General features: G+C 44.2%; 1 protein-coding gene across 2 annotated transcripts in view; it reads left to right on the forward strand.

Moving 5' to 3' along the window:
* CTSE (cathepsin E) overlaps positions 1-17,441 on the forward strand; it is a 553,970-nt gene that overhangs the window by 348,607 nt on the left and 187,922 nt on the right. For both annotated transcript variants that reach the window (XR_012241707.1, XM_073615874.1), the window contains exon 7: positions 12,857-12,998. Coding sequence is in view for 1 of the 2 variants with exons in the window: in XM_073615874.1 (XP_073471975.1) it covers positions 12,857-12,998 (142 nt within the window). In the remaining variant the exon portion in view is untranslated. The remainder of the gene's footprint in view (positions 1-12,856; positions 12,999-17,441) is intronic.

Raw genomic sequence — 17,441 nt, forward strand, 5'->3', positions numbered from 1 at the left:
TAATTTTTCAGCACCTGTTTGACAGGTGCATATCATCACTGTCACCATTTGAGGAGGCTACAAGGATGGTGAGCCGTGACAATGCATGCATCAGTAACACAATCCCCATTGTGTTTGTAAGAGAACTGTCAGGATGCGCCCGGCACGCACACGTGCGCATGCGCGCATTCACGGGAATCGGCAGATTTCCTTGCGCAGGAACACACATCTGACCACAATTGGCACCTGACAGCCTATTTAAGGGTTGCTCTGATTTCTGACAGGTGCGGCTTGATCTTCAGCTGTGTCCTGAGATTCTGAAACCCTGTTTGTTTGACTTGACTTCCTGTTGCTGAAACCCTGGCCTTCCTGACCCTGTTTCTGGACTCTGATTACTCTGATTACTGGTTCATGATCCTGGCTTCCTGTTTGACCTTGCTCCTGTTTATACCTTGGTACCTCGCTGCCCGCCTGTTACTGAACCCGGCTTACCTGATGACCTCGCTCCTGTCTCCTGTTTGGCTCCACGCTGTTTCTGAGTACCTGTGCTGGCCGTCCATCCTCTCAGCTGTGCTGGTTCCAGCTTTTCACCAGAAACCCTGCCTGCACTTCCCAGTCTGCAACACTTCCGGCAAGTTCTGCACGCAGCATTCACAGGCACTCGTGTTCCTCCTGATCCTTGCCACCATCTGTTCCATCTCCAGTGGGGCTTGGATTGGAGATACAAGAGAGGCTGACCTCGTCATTTCAGACTCCTACCAGGTACATGACAGTATCAAGCAGCCACAAATGGAGTCTGAAAGGGAGGCCTCTCCACCAGAGGACATTTACAGATCTATTTCTGTGCTATCCAATATTGTGCAGAAGTTACAAGAAAATCTGAGTCGCATGGAAGAGTGATTTCCCCACGATGAGAATGTCGCATTGGCCTGTGCTCCGCTTTTGGTCTCTGATTCATATACCCAAACAGAGCCTGGCTTGTTCCATGAGGTTGCTTCCGCTCCTGAACCCAGGGTGCCTATGCCTGAGCGATTCTCCGGAAATCGCAAGAAGTTTCGCATATTCCGGAATTCCTGTGAACTATATTTCTCCCTGTTACCCCGGACCTTCACGTCTGAAAACATCAAGGTGGAGTTTATCATTACGTTACTATTGGATGAACCCCTTTCCTGGGCTCATCATCTCCGGGAACAACATGACCCTGTCCTGACAACTACGGATTCTTTCTTCTCAGCCATGGCTCAGCTTTATGCAGACCCCTTCTACCAGCAGACTGCCGAATTCATGCTTGGCAAATTACAGCAAGGTCCAAGGCCTGCTGAGGAATATGTAACTGACTTCCGTGTATGGAGTGCAGATACCCAATGGAATCATTCCGCACTTCGCCACCAGTTTTGACTAGGACTGTCTGCCACCTTAAAGGATGAGCTTGCCAGAGTGGGAGTTCCAGCATCCCTGGAAGACCTGATCGATCTAACCATTCAGATCGATCGACGATTACGTGAAAGGCAATCCAAAAGGTTCAAAAGAACCCTTTCTGTGGCTTCAAGGTCTGACATTCCTGCATCCTCATCCGTTGCATCCCCCAGAAGGAGGGAACTGCATAAGACTCCTCATAGAAGTTTTCGAAGACCACCCCTTTCTCCTGATGAACGCCTTCATCGATTAAAGGACAATCTGTGTCTCTATTGCGGGGAGGCGAGTCACTTTATACAGACTTGCCCAACAAAGACCCGCAGGTCTTTCTCCCGTCAGCCTCACATGATGCATCTCTCAGGGAGGTACCAGTCTCATGTCTCTCTTTCCATTGTGCTCCAGTTTTCTGAAAATACTGTTCCTGTACTTGCAATCATAGACTCTGGGGCCTGTAGTTGTTTTATGGACTCTGCATTTGGTTCTCTCCACCAGCTTCCTGTATGTGCCAAGAACCAGGAATTCCATGTTCATCTGGCTGACGGTTCCGGCATTAAATCAGGCCCAGTTACCCAAGAGACTTTACCTATTTCCTGCCGTACTTCTTCCGGCCACCATGAATTCCTCCGTTTGGATATCATAGCTTCTCCCATGTTCCCGGTCATCCTTGGCATTCCATGGTTGAAGGCACATAATCCTCACATTAACTGGCTTACCGGAGACATCTCCTTCTCCTCTGACTACTGCCAAATTCACTGCCTACCTGAAAAGACTTTCAATACCACACCCCTCCTGGGTATCCTCCCTGACCATGAAACCTCTAATCTGGTCCCTGCTGTCTACCACGAGTATCTGGCTGTATTTAACAAGAAAGGAGCGGACACTCTTCCTCCCCATAGAACATATGATTGTCCTATTGAACTTTTACCAGGGGCCGAGATCCCATTTGGGCGAATTTATCCTCTCTCTGAGCCTGAACTAGAAGCCCTGCGGATTTATATAGATGAAAGCCTTGAAAAACAGTTTATCCGGCCCTCCACTTCACCAGCAGGGGCCGGTATTTTCTTTGTGGAAAAGAAAGACCATACCCTTAGGCCCTGTGTGGACTATCGTGACCTTAACAGGGTCACTGTTAAAAACCGGTACCCTCTGCCTCTGATCCCTGAACTTTTTCAAAGGCTGCGTGGGACACGAGTGTTCTCCAAATTGCATCTGAGAGGTGCTTATAATCTTGTCAGAATCAGGGAGGGAGATGAATGGAAGATGGCCTTCCGAACACGCTTCGGGTTTTTTGAATATCAAGTCATGCCATTCGGACTCTGCAACGCCCCTGCCACATTCCAACATCTGGTTAATGACGTTTTTCGGGACTTCCTTGATTTATTTGTCATCGTGTATCTGGATGACATCCTTATATTCTCTGAAACTCTAGAATCGCATAGGACTCATGTAAAGAAAGTACTGGGTCGGCTGAGGGAACACCGCCTTTATGCAAAGGCTGAGAAATGTGACTTTGAAAAACCAACCATACATTTCCTGGGACTTGTCATCTCTGCTGACGGTATCTCCATGGACCCACAGAAAGTCACTTCCGTCCTGGAATGGCCTGCCCCTGTCGACAGGAAAGCTGTTCAGAGACTTGTGGGATTCGCCAACTTTTACAGAAAATTTATCAAGAACTTTTCTGGCATCATCACTCCCATCACTCAGTTAACAAAGCAGCATGTTCCTTTCCGATGGACCCCTGAAGCTCAAACAGCTTTTGAACAGTTAAAAACTTTATTCACGTCAGCTCCTATCTTGAAACATCCTGATCCATCCTTAGCCTACGTTTTGGAGGTGGATGCCTCTGAGAGTGCACTGGGCACTATTTTGTCTCAACGCCAAGGTCCCAAATCTTTGCTCCATCCTGTGGCCTTTTTCTCTAAGAAATTAAATCCTTCTGAAAAGAACTATGATGTTGGAGACCGAGAATTGCTGGCTATCAAGGCTGCACTTATAGAATGGCGCTACTTCCTGGAAGGAGCAGCTCACCCCATCCTCATCTTCACGGACCATAAAAATCTCGAATACTTGAGGACGGCTAGACGACTAAGACCCCGGCAGGCAAGGTGGACACTTTTCTTCTCTTGTTTTATGTTCCATATAACTTATCGTCCTGGCTCAAAGAATGGTAAACCGGATGCCTTGTCCCGTATGTTCAGCGACCCAGTGATATCCTCAGAACCTGATACTATTCTACCAGCCAAAAATTTTTTGCTTCTTCAGGCGGATTTGATGTCTGAGATAAAAGCAGATGTGATAAACCAACCACCTTCCAAAGATCTGGCTCTTCAATTGAGGGATGGTGTGTACTTTCATTAGGAGCAAATCTTTATCCCTGAGCAATTCAGAGTGGCTGTCCTGAGGCGATGTCATGACCACCCATTAGCGGGCCACTTTGGAATTCGCAAAACGGCCGATCTGATCTCTCGTACATTGTGGTGGCCAGACTTGATGCAAGACTGCAAAAGATATGTTAACTCTTGTGTGACATGCCTTCGGAATAAGACGGACAGAGCCAAAACTTGGGGCCTACTTGAGCCACTCCCTGTACCTGAGAAACCATGGAGCATGATCTCCATGGATTTCATTGTGGAACTCCCCCCATCCGAAAACTTCACCACCGTGTTTGTTGTGGTGGATCGTCTGACCAAGATGGCCCATTTTGTACCCTTACAAGGAACTCCTTCGGCTACAGAGACCGCCTCAGCTTTCATCAAGGAGATTGTAAGATTACATGGTGTCCCTGATAGCATCATCTCTGATCGTGGGGTGCAGTTTACGTCTAGATTTTGGAGGGCATTATGCCAAGCACTGAACATTGAACTCCGCCTCTCCACAGCCTACCATCCACAAACTAATGGACAAACTGAAAGAACCAATCAAACCCTCGAGCAGTACTTACGGTGTTTTTCCTCTTTTGCACAAGATGACTGGCTATCACTTCTCCCACTGGCAGAATTTTCATACAATAATTCCATCCACTCTGCAACCAAGCAATCGCCCTTTTTTGCCAATTATGGGTACCACCCCTCTTTCTTACCTGAGCTGGCCATTGAATCATCTGTACCTGCTGTACAAAACAGATTAAACTTCCTCAGTACTAATAACCAATTACTGCAAGATACAATCTCCAAGACTCAAGCAAGCAATAAAAAGTTCTTCGACAAGAAGAAGAGAGGTAATCTGAACCTTAAACCTGGAGACAAGGTCTGGCTTTCCACAACAAACTTGAAACTGAGCTGTCCTTCAAGAAAACTTGGCCCAAAATTTTTGGGACCCTTCCCAGTCAAGAGGAAAATTAATGCAGTAGCATTCGAGTTAGTGTTACCCAAGAATCTAAAGATCCACCCTGTATTCCATGTCTCTTTGTTGAAACCAGCTGTGCCAAATCCATTTCCAGATCGGGTTTCTGAATTTCCTCCTCCGCTGCTCATTGAAGGGAATGAGGAATTTGAGGTGGAAGCCGTGTTGGACTGTAGAAGAAGGTATAACCAAACACAGTTCCTCATTAAATGGGAAGGCTATGGGTCGGAAGAAAATTCCTGGGAACCAGCTTCAGATGTGCATGCTCCCAAACTAGTGCAAGCCTTTTTTCAACGGCACCCAGAGAAAAGACACTTGAAGGGCATCCAGAGGCTGCCCTTAAGGGGGGGGCAATGTAAGAGAACTGTCAGGATGCGCCCGGCACGCACACGTGCGCATGCGCGCATTCAAGGGAATCGGCAGATTTCCTTGCACAGGAACACACATCTGACCACAATTGGCACCAGACAGCCTATTTAAGGGTTGCTCTGATTTCTGACAGGTGCTGCTTGATCTTCAGCTGTGTCCTGAGATTCTGAAACCCTGTTTGTTTGACTTGACTTCCTGTTGCTGAAACCCTGGCCTTCCTGACACTGTTTCTGGACTCTGATTACTCTGATTACTGGTTCATGATCCTGGATTCCTGTTTGACCTTGCTCCTGTTTATACCTTGGTACCTCGCTGCCCGCCTGTTACTGAACCCGGCTTACCTGATGTCCTCGCTCCTGTCTCCTATTTGGCTCCACGCTGTTTCCGAGTACCTGTGCTGGCCGTTCCAGCTTTTCACCAGAAACCCTGCCTGCACTTCCCAGTCTGCAACACTTCCGGCAAGTTCTGCTCGCAGCATTCACAGGCACTTGTGTTCCTCCTGATCCTTGCCACCATCTGTTCCATCTCCAGTGGGGCTTGGATTGGAGATACAAGAGAGGCTGACCTCGTCATTTCAGACTCCTACCAGGTACGTGACAGTGTTCCTGCTGGAGCAGACTCTGCGTGGCATTATGGACAGGGCATTTGAGGCAGAGCAGCGGGGAGAAGAGGACTTCCCTTCCCTTCCGGGCCCACTTTATGCAGACACCATTGTTCCTATGCCACAGAACACACAAGAGGAGGAGGAGGATTCTGGCAGTTTCTGGCAGTTTCTGAGGCATTGAAGCAGAAGAAGACATATACGTCAAACAGTAAGAGATGGTTTTCCATCCCCAGAACCCTTGGGAGTAGTAAATGGCTGGGAGGAGGCAGTTCCAGATATTGTAATCCTTAGTGATCGTGAGGAGTCTGCTTCTCAAGCCTCCACAAATTTACGGTGCATGGGCTCCCTCATGTTTCAAAGCCTGCGAAAGGACCCAAGAAAACGTGGCGTAAAGGGAAAGGATCACTATTGGTTGGCAACCCTCCTTGACCACTGTTACAAGGGAAAAGTCTCAGAACTCATCCTGTCCCCACAGAGAGTGCAGAAGATAAAATCTCTTGAGGACACCTTAAAGAGGAGTTTATCGAACGCTTTTCCTGACTCTGGTAGGTTACAGTGTCGTGGAAAATGCAGTTTTGAGGCTTCTGTTGGTTGAGAGAGGAGAGGTGGAGAAGGTGGCCGCCTAAGTGATGCATTTCTGAATTTAGTCCTCACCGCCCAGGGCTGTCAGCTTCCACATCCCATCGGCAGCATCTGCATCACAAGGTGGATGATTATCTAGGGGCGAAAACAGAGATGGAGAGCTTTCCAGTCAACGATCCACTGGCTTACTGGGTCTTGAGAATAGACCAGTGGCCAGAACTTGCCTAGTATGTTATTGAGTTGCTGGGCTGCCCTGCATCAAGCGTGTTTTCCGAACGTGCATTCAGTGCTGCTGGAGGTTTTGTTACGGATCATAGAACACAAGTTTAACTGTCCACAGACTTCCTGGACCGTCTGACTTTTATCAAAATGAATCAGTCCTCGATTACCAGCAGCTATGAAGCTCCTGATGCCGATGTTGTGGATTAAGTGTTTTTGGGTTGTGGAATCTCTGCAGGACTTCTAGGTGTTGTGGGTGTTGATTTCATCTGGAGGAATGTTTTTGGTGTAGGTTTCATGGGCACACTTAACACCCAAAGAACAATTTTTCCTCACCTGTTTGACAGGGACTGTATATTTTTTTCTGCTGCAGCAGAGGGGCAAAGAAATTTGCCGGCTATAGTCTACAGCTGATGATGTGCTGCTGGCAAATGTGCTGCTGGCAAATGTGCTGCAAGGACCTGGGGACACCCTTCGCTATACCATCATCCCTGTCAGTGGAGGCTGCTGAGAGGTCATGGGATATAGCAGGGGCAGACTGGGGTTAGTAAGGAGGAGGAAAGGATAGAACAATATGGCATTAAACATGCAGTAACGCACAGAACTATACAGCGTTAAACTTGCACTAATGCAATGAAATATACGGTGTTAAACTTGCAGTAAAGCACAGAACTATATGGCATTAAACTTGCAGTAACGCAAAAAAAATATACTGTGTTAAACGGTCACTACACTCACACTGACTGAATAATCCCTTGATTAAAGATGTATGGTTGCACTACACTTGCAATGACTGAACTATCTCTACATTTACACTAATGTAGAGATGAATGGTCGCACTACACTCACACTGAACTATCCCTAGATGCAAACTAAACTGATATTCTACACTGACAATAGAATCAGAATAGCACACTATAACTCTCTAATGGCACTGAACAGAGCCCTGTTCTATCTCTCTCCACGCCGCTATCGCACTACAAATGGCCGCTATGGAAACAATATTTTTATAGCGTGGGGTGGGATTAAGAGCAATGAGCCATGATTGGATGCAGTCATCATGAGAGCATCCAATCATGGCTCTGATATTTCCCTGATTGGGTGAAGCTTTCATTGCTTCAGCCAATCAGGGCTTTCAATGCACTGTGCGGCGGCACAGTGCATTGTGATCATTCAGCAGACCGAACAAACAGTCGAATGACCCTATAATTCGATTGTTTGGAGAACTTCTGAGCAGCCAATGTTCGTCCCGAACTCATGCTCGCCCATCCTTAATAAAGCCAATAGTTCATCCAGTTCAACCAGTGTAGGTGTACGTGTGTCAGTGTCGATAATTGTTTCCCATATTCCTGTATGTTGTGTTCACTAAGATGCACGTCCAAGATTCTTTTAAAAATATAATTATTCCCCGCTGACCCCCACCAATTATGGAAGAGAGATCCACATCCTTATCGCCCCGACAGTGAAAAACCCCCTATACTTAAACTTAAGGTTAAATCACTTCTCCTCCAATCTCATTGTGTGGCCCTGTGTCCTCTTACACTCCCTAAGACCGAATTATTATTATTATTATTTAACCCCTTCCCACTGAGCGTACGTAGATCTGCATACTCAGCTTTTGGGGGTTTTACTGGGATGATGCCCGCAGCTGCAGGCATCATCCCAGTGCCATTTTGTAGAGCGGGCAATCAGCTATCCATGTATAACAACTGATGCAGCTAAAAGCCACTCGGATGTTATACCGGAGGAGCGGGAGGGGACGTCCCTTCTCCCGCCGCCTCCCGCCGCTCTTACCGGGCCTCCCGATCCACCGGGAGGCCCGATCACCAATGCGCCACCTCCAACAGCTGCTGACAGTCTGGAACAAAGCTGTGAGTGGCTTCGTTCCAGCCCTCTAATTGTAAACGCGGAAGTGATGCCATGACATCACTTCCCGTTTACTCGGCTGCCAATGGAGCCGGTTTTAAAAATATACAGTATTCAGAATCGCCGTTTTTGGCAATCTGAATACTGTGAAGTGCAAAGGAGGGATCGGGGGTCTTTTAGACCCCGATCCCTCCATAAAGAGTACCTGTCACCACCTATTACTGTCACAAGGGATGTTTACATTCCTTGTGACAGCAATAAAAGTGATCAAATTTTTTTTTTTTAAAAACACAATTTCTAAATATAAAAATAAATAAGAGAAAAAATGTTTTAAAGCGCCCCCATACCGCGAGCTCGCGCAGCAAAGAAAACGCATACGGAAGTCGCGCCTGCATATGTAACTGGTGTTCAAATCACACATGTGAGGTGTCGCCACGATCGTCAGAGGGAGAGCAATAATTCTAGCACTAGACCTCCTCTGTAACTCTAACCTGGTAACTGTAAAAAAAATTTAAAATGTTGCCTATGGAGATTTCTAGGTACCGTATTTTGTCGCTATTCCACGAGTGCGTGCAATTATAAAGTGTGACATGTTTGGTATCTATTTACTCGGCATAACATCATCTTTCACATTATACAAAAAAATTGGCCTAACTTTATTGTTTGATTTTTTTTTAATTCATGAAAGTGTCCCTTTTCCCAAAAAGTTGCGTTTAAAACACCGCTGCACAAATACCGTGTAAAAAAATATTGCAACAATCACCATTTTATTCTCTAGATTCTCTGCTAAAACAATATATATATATATATATATATATATATATATATATATATATATATATATATAATGTTTGGGGGCTCTAAGTAATTTTCTATAAAAAAATATGGATTTTAACTTGTAAACACCAAATGTCAAAAATAGGCTTAGTCATGAAAGGTTAAGGTACTTATATAGCGCCGTCAATTTATGCAGCACTTTACATATACATTGTACATTCACATCGGTCCCTACCCTCAAAGAGCTTACAACCTAAGGTCCCTAATTCACATTCATATACTAGGGCCAATTTAGACAAAAGCCAATTTACCCACCAGCATGTCTTTGGAGTGTGGGAGGAAACCCACGCAGGCACAGTGAGAACATGCAAACTCCAGGCAGGTGTCGTGCTTGAAATATGAACCAGCGACCCTTTTTACTGCTAGGCGAGAGTGCTACTCACTACACCACTGTGCCGCCCACTGAATCATTTTTTCCTACACTCAATTTGAACATTTTCACTTAGGGGTGTACTCACTTTTGTTGCCAACGGTTTAGACATTAATGACTGTGTGGTGAGTTATTTTGAGGGGACAGCAAATTGACATTGTTATACAAGCTGTACACTCACTACTTTACATTGTAGCAAAGTGTAATTTCTTCAGTGTTGTCACATGAAAAGATATAATAAAATATTTACAAAAATGTAAGGGGTGTATTCACTTTTGTGAGATACTGTATGTACCTATGCACACATCATTTTTTAATTTTTAGGAGGCTTTTACTTTCTCAATGAAGCCTCCAGCTTGCAAGTGATCAGGAACCATTCGAGCTGCCAGTGACAGTTATGTATTGAGAATAGCATTGAGCTGTGTGGTTGGGAGTAGTGATTTTTAAAGTAAAACATAAAAAATACAAAACTCTAATAAATATCCTGTCTGGGGGATGCCCTGACACATCTAGGCGATGTACAGTGCATCCGGAGAATATTCACAGCGCTTCACTTTTTACACATTTTGTTATGTTACAGCCTTATTCCAAAATGGATTTGGATTAAATTCATTATTTTCCTCAAACTTCTACAAACAATACCCCATAATGACAATGTGAAAGACATTTGTTTGAAATCTTTGCAAATGTATTAAAAATATAAAACGAAAAAAATCACATGTACATAAGTATTCACAGCCTTTGCTCAATACTTGAAGCACCTTTGGCAACAATTCCAGCCTCTAATCTTTTTGAGTATGATGCTACATGCTTGGCACACCTATTTTTGGGCAGTTTCTCCCATTCTTCTTTGCAGTACCTCTCAAGCTCCATCAGGTTGGCTGGGGAGCGTCAGTGCACAGTCATTTTCAGATCTCTTCAGAGATCCAATCGGGTTCAAGTCTAGGCTCTGGCTAGGCATCTCAGGAACATTCAAAAAGCTGTCATGTAGCCACCCCTTTGTTATCCTGGCTGTGTGCTTAGGGTCGTTGTCCTGTTGAAAGATGAACCTTCGCCCCAGTCGCAGGTCTACAGCTCTGGAGCAGGTATTCATCAAGGATGTCTCTGTACATTGCTGCATTCATCTTTCTCTTGATCCTGACTAGTCTCCCAGTTCCTGCCGCTGAAAAAATTCCCCACAGCATGATGCTGCCACCACCATGCTTCACTGTAGGGATGGTATTGGCCAGGTTTCCTCCAGACATGACGCTTGTCATTCAGGCCAAAGAGTTCAATCTTTGTTTCATCAGACCAGAGAATTTTGTTTATAATGGTCTGAGAGTCCTTCAGGTGCCTTTTGGCAAACTCCAGGTGGGCTGTCATGTGCCTTTTACTGCGAATGGCTTCTGTCTGGCCACTCTACCATACAGGCCTGATTGGTGGAGTGCTGCAGAGATAGTTGATCTTCTAAAAGGTTCTCCTCTCTCCACAGAGAAATGATGGAGCTGTGTCAGAGTGACCACCAGATTCTAAGTCACCTCCCCGACTAAGGCCCTTCTCCCCAGATCATTCAGTTTGGCTGGGTGGCCCATTTAGAAAGAGTCCTGGTGGTTCCAAACCTTTTCCATTTATATATGATGGAGGCCACTGTACTCATTGGGACCTTTAATGCTGCAGAATTTTTTCTGTACCCTTCCCCAGATCTGTGCCTCAATACAATCCTATCTCGAAGGTCTACAGACAATTCCTTGAACTTTATGGCTTGGTTTGTGCTCTGACATGCACTGTTAACTGTGAGACCTTATATAGACAGGTGTGTGCCTTTCCAAATCATGTCCAATCAACTTAATTTACCAAAGGTGGACTCCAATCAAATTGTAGAAACTACTCAAGGATGATCACTGGAAACAGGATGCACCTGAGCTCAATTTTGAGCGTCATTACAAAGGCTGTGAATACTTAGGTACATGTGATTTTTTTTTTTTTTTTTATTTTTAAAAAATTTGCAAAGATTTCAAACAAACTTCTTTCACATTGCCATTATGGGGTATTGTTTGTAGAATTTTGAGGAAAATAATGAATTTATTCCATTTTGGAATAAGGTTGTAACAAAATGTGGAAAAAGTGAAGTGCTGTGAATACTTTCCGGATGCACTGTATACAACCCACTACAGCAACACAGATATTTACAAAGAAAAAAGTGTTGAAATTGCCAGCAAATGACAGCTCCTGGCTGCTTCATTCTATTTGTAAACAAAGGGGATTCCATCCATTTATACAAGGTTCTTATCCTAGATCGAGTCTGGTACAGTTGTTAATATGGGAAGTTGGGAACCCCCCCACAAAGAATAATTCCAGACCCATGACTTTAATAACCAAATATGGTCATGTCCACATTTGGTCAATTACTTTACCCCGTCCCATTGTATATATATGAGAGATCATCCGCAGACCTGTTGGCAGGAATGACGAGACATAACCGTCGGTAGGTGGCATTTTTTTTTTCGGGAGGTCAGTGATTGACATGGATCTATGTTGCTGGACGATGTGATTGACGGTTGACATACCTTGTAGAATTTTTTTTTTGCTCACGGTGTGTGTTTTTTAAATTGTTTATTTGATTTATTTGTGAATGAGTAGGGGTACTCATTCACATGGTGGAGGTATCTGGGAATAAATGGTCTGGTACAGAATTTGGGGGGACCTCATTGCTTTTTTTAATTCTTCTTAAAATTCATACTAGACCTGAAGGGCCTGGTATGATTTAGGAGGAAACCCTAGTCTGTTTGTTTATTCTGTCTCTTTAGCTTATCCTGGCTCATTTGCTTACTGTACATGACATGGCTGTGACATATTCCAGGAGGCTTCGGGCGGGGGCCAACTTCCTATTGCCAATAGGCAATTCCAGCGGAAGTAGGAGAGTGGGTACCTGCCAGAAATAGTTACCTGCCCCCTTAAAAAAAAAAAAAAGTAGAAGGGGGAGGAGGAGCAGAATCTTTTGAACTTTCCTTTTAAGGTGCATATCCTCACATATCAAGTACACAGCTCTCACTACTAAAATGGGCTAGTCAAAGTGATCACATGATTAGGAACAAGACAGCATGTTCCTGATCTCTTGTAAATGTGCTTAGCTGCATAATAAATATAACATTAACTGGTGCCCTGCCGTCATAGGTCACTTGTAAGGTGTTACTACATCAGGAAGATATGCCTTACAACATGATTTGTTACATGTTACATGTGGTTTCATACATTACAGTGAATAATCTAAGGGTCTAATTTTTCTCCAGCATACAGGTAGCAGGCCAAGTGATATTTTGCAGTGATGGATGTCAAGCAATTGTAGACACTGGCACCTCTTTGATCACAGGTCCATCAGGGGATATTGAACAACTTCAAAATTATATTGGAGTCACAAATACGAATGGAGAGGTAAGATGAAAATCAGACAAACATTCATTCATGCAAATGGTATGTATGCTATGTATTATTTTAGCAATACAGTGGGGAAAAAAAGTATTTAGTCAGCCACCAATTGTGCAAGTTCTCCCACTTAAAAAGATGAGAGAGGCCAGTAATTGTCATCATAGGTATACCTCAACTATGAGAGACAAAATGTGGAAACAAATCCAGACAATCACATTGTCTGATTTTTGAAAGAATTTATTTGCAAATTATGGTGGAAAATAAGTACTTGGTCACCTACAAACAAGATTTCTGTCTCTCACAGACCTGTATCTTCTTCTTTGAGAGGCTCCGCTGTCCTCCACTCATTACCTGTATTAATGGCACCTGTTTGAACTTGTTATCAGTATAAAAGACATCTGTCTACAACCTCAAACAGTCACACTCCAAACTCCACTATGGTGAAGACCAAAGAGCTGTCGAAGGACACCAGAAACAAAATTGTAGACCTGCACCAGGCTGCGAAGACTGAATCTGCAATAGGCAAGCAGCTTGGTGTGAAGAAATCAACTGTGGGAGCAATAATTAGAAAATGGAAGACATACAAGGCCACTGATAATCTCCCTCGATCTGGGGCTCCACGCAAGATCTCACCCCGTGGGGTCAAAATGATCACAGAAATCCCATAACCACACAGGGGGACCTAGTGAATGACCTGCAGAGAGCTGGGACCAACGTAACAAAGGCTACCATCAGTAACACACTACGCCGCCAGGGACTCAGATCCTGCAGTGCCAGACATGTCCCCCTGCTTAAGCCAGTACATGTCCAGGCCTGTCTGAGGTTTGCTAGAGAGCATTTGGATGATCCAGAAGAGGATTGGGAGAATGTCATATGGTCAGATGAAACCAAAGTAGAACTGTTTGGTAGAAACACAACTCATCGTGTTTGGAGGAGAGAGAATTCTGAGTTGCAACCAAAGAACACCATACCTACTGTGAAGCATGGGGGTGGCAACATCATGCTTTGGGTCTGTTTCTTTGCAAAGGGAACAGGACGACTGATCCGTGTACATGAAAGAATGAATAGGGCAATGTATAGTGAGATTTTGAGTGCAAACCTCCTCCCATCAGCAAGGGCATTGAAGATGAAACGTGGCTGGGTCTTTCAGCATGACAATGATCCCAGACACACCGCCCGGGCAACGAAGGATTGGCTTCGTAAGAAGCATTTCAAGGTCCTGGAGTGGCCTAGCCAGTCTCCAGATCTCAACCGCATAGAAAACCTTTGGAGGGAGTTGCAATTCCGTGTTGCCCAGTGACAGCCCCAAAATATCACTGCTCTAGAGGAGATCTGCATGGAGGAATGGGCCAACATACCAGCAACAATGTGTGACAACCTTGTGAAGACTTACAGAAAATGTTTGACCTCTCATTGCCAACAAAGGATATATAACAAAGTATTGAGATGAACTTTTGATATTGACAAATTCCCTTTTTTCCACCATAATTTGCAAATAAATTCTTTCCAAATCAGACAATGTGATTGTCTGGATTTGTTTCCACATTTTGTCTCTCATAGTTGAGGTATACCTATGATGACAATTACAGGCCTCTCTCATCTTTTTAAGTGGGAGAACTTGCACAATTGGTGGCTGACTAAATACTTTTTTGCCCCACTGTATTTATGACACAAAAATGTTGCATTCGTATTAATGAGTATGTAAGTGTACTACTTCAAACACCTGCCTAAGTAACTATACATGAAATGTCATTCCAATATAAGAAAAAGTCTGTGATACCTTATTATATGTACAACATACCCGATATTGTGAATATTATGTGCCTCCAAATTAATTAAAAGTGCCTAGTGCTAACATCATTTGCAAAAGTGCCACAATGATAACTCCTTATTTACCATATACAAAGTGCCATAGTACAGTCAGCACAGGGACCAAATTTATACCCAGTTTGGCTAATATTTTTATGGACAATGAGAATCATAATGTCTATTACAGAAAAAACAAAAAGAATCAGTTATAAAAGAGATTTATATATGCCATCTTCCTCATCTGGAAATGGCATCAGGCCGCATTAGAACAGTTTGTATCCAGGGTAAATGAGAACATAAAGAATATAATATGCCACTTTGATAAAATGCATAGAAACTTCTTTTATATATATTTTCATAGACAGGGATAAGATGACTAAAACATATTTTAAAAGAGAAGTATGGGTTTTCTTTTTATTTCAGAATCATACTTGCCTAGGTGGATGCAGCATCGCTCAGATGCTGCATCTGTCCCCCAGCACCTCTAATGCCCCGTACACACGATCAGACTTTGTTCGGACATTCCGACAACAAAATCCTAGGATTTTTTCAGACGGATGTTGGCTCAAACTTGTTTTGCGTACACACGGTCGCACAAAGTTGTTGACGTCAAGCACGTATGACGAGACTAGAAAAGGCCAGTTCAGAACCAAGCGCGTCACCCTTTGGGCTCCTTTTGCTAATCTCGTGTTAGTAAAAGTTTGGTGAGAGACGATTCGCGCTTTTTCAGACTCGTGGTTTTCAGATAGTTTTCTGCCGTTCAGTTTGTGCTTGTGGTGCGTGCAAGCAAGTTCCGCGTGACTTAGTCATTGTATTCTTGTTCGTTCGTTACTGTTTTTCAGGTCGCTCTTCACAGGCCTTGCTGTTCTTCAGTGCGTTCTGTTACTCCGTTCTGAGCAGCCGACCGTTTTCTAGCCATGTTGCATATGCGTACTCCTCGTAGAGTTCGTGCTGTGCGGGGGCTTGGTGTTGGGGTCCTGACCTTGACACAAGTCCAGTCCATGAACAGGGTGGGGAGGAGTTCATGGACCAAGAATTGGTTGCTTCAGCGTGACCAGTTCTCTCATATGCCTTTGCTCCGTGAGATCTGTGAGAATAATCCTGTTGATTTCAGGAACTTTCTCAGGATGACGGACCCCGTATTTCACCGTCTGCTGGCTTCGCTGACCCCTTATATTAGCAGGCAGGATACCTGCATGAGGCAAGCCATCACTCCGGAGCAGAGGCTCGTCGCTACCCTGCGGTATTTGGCGACAGGGAGAAGACTGCAGGACTTGAAGTTCTTGACAGGCATCTCCCCCAAGGCTCTGGGTATCATTATCCCAGAGACCTGTTCTGCCATCATACAGGTCCTGCAGAAGGAGTATATGAAGGTAAGATTTTTATCCTTAATATCACATTTCATTGTATTTAATGTGTGCTAATATATTGTATTTCTTTCCTCATTCCCTAATTACCATGATTGTAATATGCTGTGAATGTCCCCTTTGTCCTCATGCATGCTGGATTTTTATGTAATTATTTTTTTAGTCCTTCATACATATTTGCCTTCACTAACCTCCCCAGCATGTTCTTTCCTGGCCCTATATTCACCTCATGTAGTCACTTAATGTATTTTATCAGCTCCATAGTAGTGCTTTACCCCAAACACCCCCTAAAATGTTTAGAAATTTTATTTTAGCTTTAAATTCTGACAGAGTGGCAGAGGCTTATTTTTTGTGGTGTCCCCAAATCATTTTTAGTAACCCTCCCTCCCCCAACTGCTAAGTCAGCTGATCCCAATTCTCTATCCTTAATCATCTATCTGCTGACTTTGCCAAACCCATACACACTATACCCACCTCTTTACTGGTCAGATTTATGGATGAATTCCCAAAAGCATGTAGTGCAAGGGCCTGCCTGTATACTTTCAAATGGTAATGTTAAAAGTTTTTGTATCCTATCATTATCTTGACAGGTAATAGCAGAATGTCCAAATGTGCTCAAATGTGTACAGTGTGTATTTCTATCTTTGTATTATGACACTTCTTACCTGTCCAGTGGGCTGCCAATAGTGTAACTAAGGAGGGGCTGTTCCAAGTAATACCCTGTATTTAGGCATTCATCTCTCAATGAAGTGAAGAGGGTTACCTGTCCAAGATTTCCACACACCCCATAATGTTAGAAATGGCCCATGAGAGGGGGGGGGGATATGATAGGTGTACCTTATACTTTGGCGTTCCAAATTCCCCTTACTAAATGCTATCTGGAGGTTGGCCAAGAATGTTTGTGTCTAATCTGCTTGCCATGTTTATGTGCAAAAATAGTAATTTTTTTTTTTCCTCTACAGTTTCCTTCCACGCCACAGGAATGGCAGACTGTGGCCTCCCACTTTGCCCAGTGGTGGGACTTTCCTAACTGCGGAGAGGCAATTGATGGGAAACACGTCCACATCGTCCCACCACCCAACTCGGGGTCGTACTATTTAAACTATAAGGGGTTCAATAGTATAGTGATGTTGGCGGTGGTGTCGGCTAATTACGACTTCTTGTATGTGGACATGGGGAAGAATGGCCGGATGTCCGATGGTGGAGTCATCGCCCAGACGGAGTTCTACAGGCGTCTCCAGAATGGCAGTTTGGACTTGCCAGCTCAAGAGGA

Source organism: Aquarana catesbeiana, linkage group LG02 (genome assembly GCF_042186555.1).
Source record: "Aquarana catesbeiana isolate 2022-GZ linkage group LG02, ASM4218655v1, whole genome shotgun sequence".
Taxonomy (NCBI): Eukaryota; Metazoa; Chordata; class Amphibia; order Anura; family Ranidae; genus Aquarana; species Aquarana catesbeiana.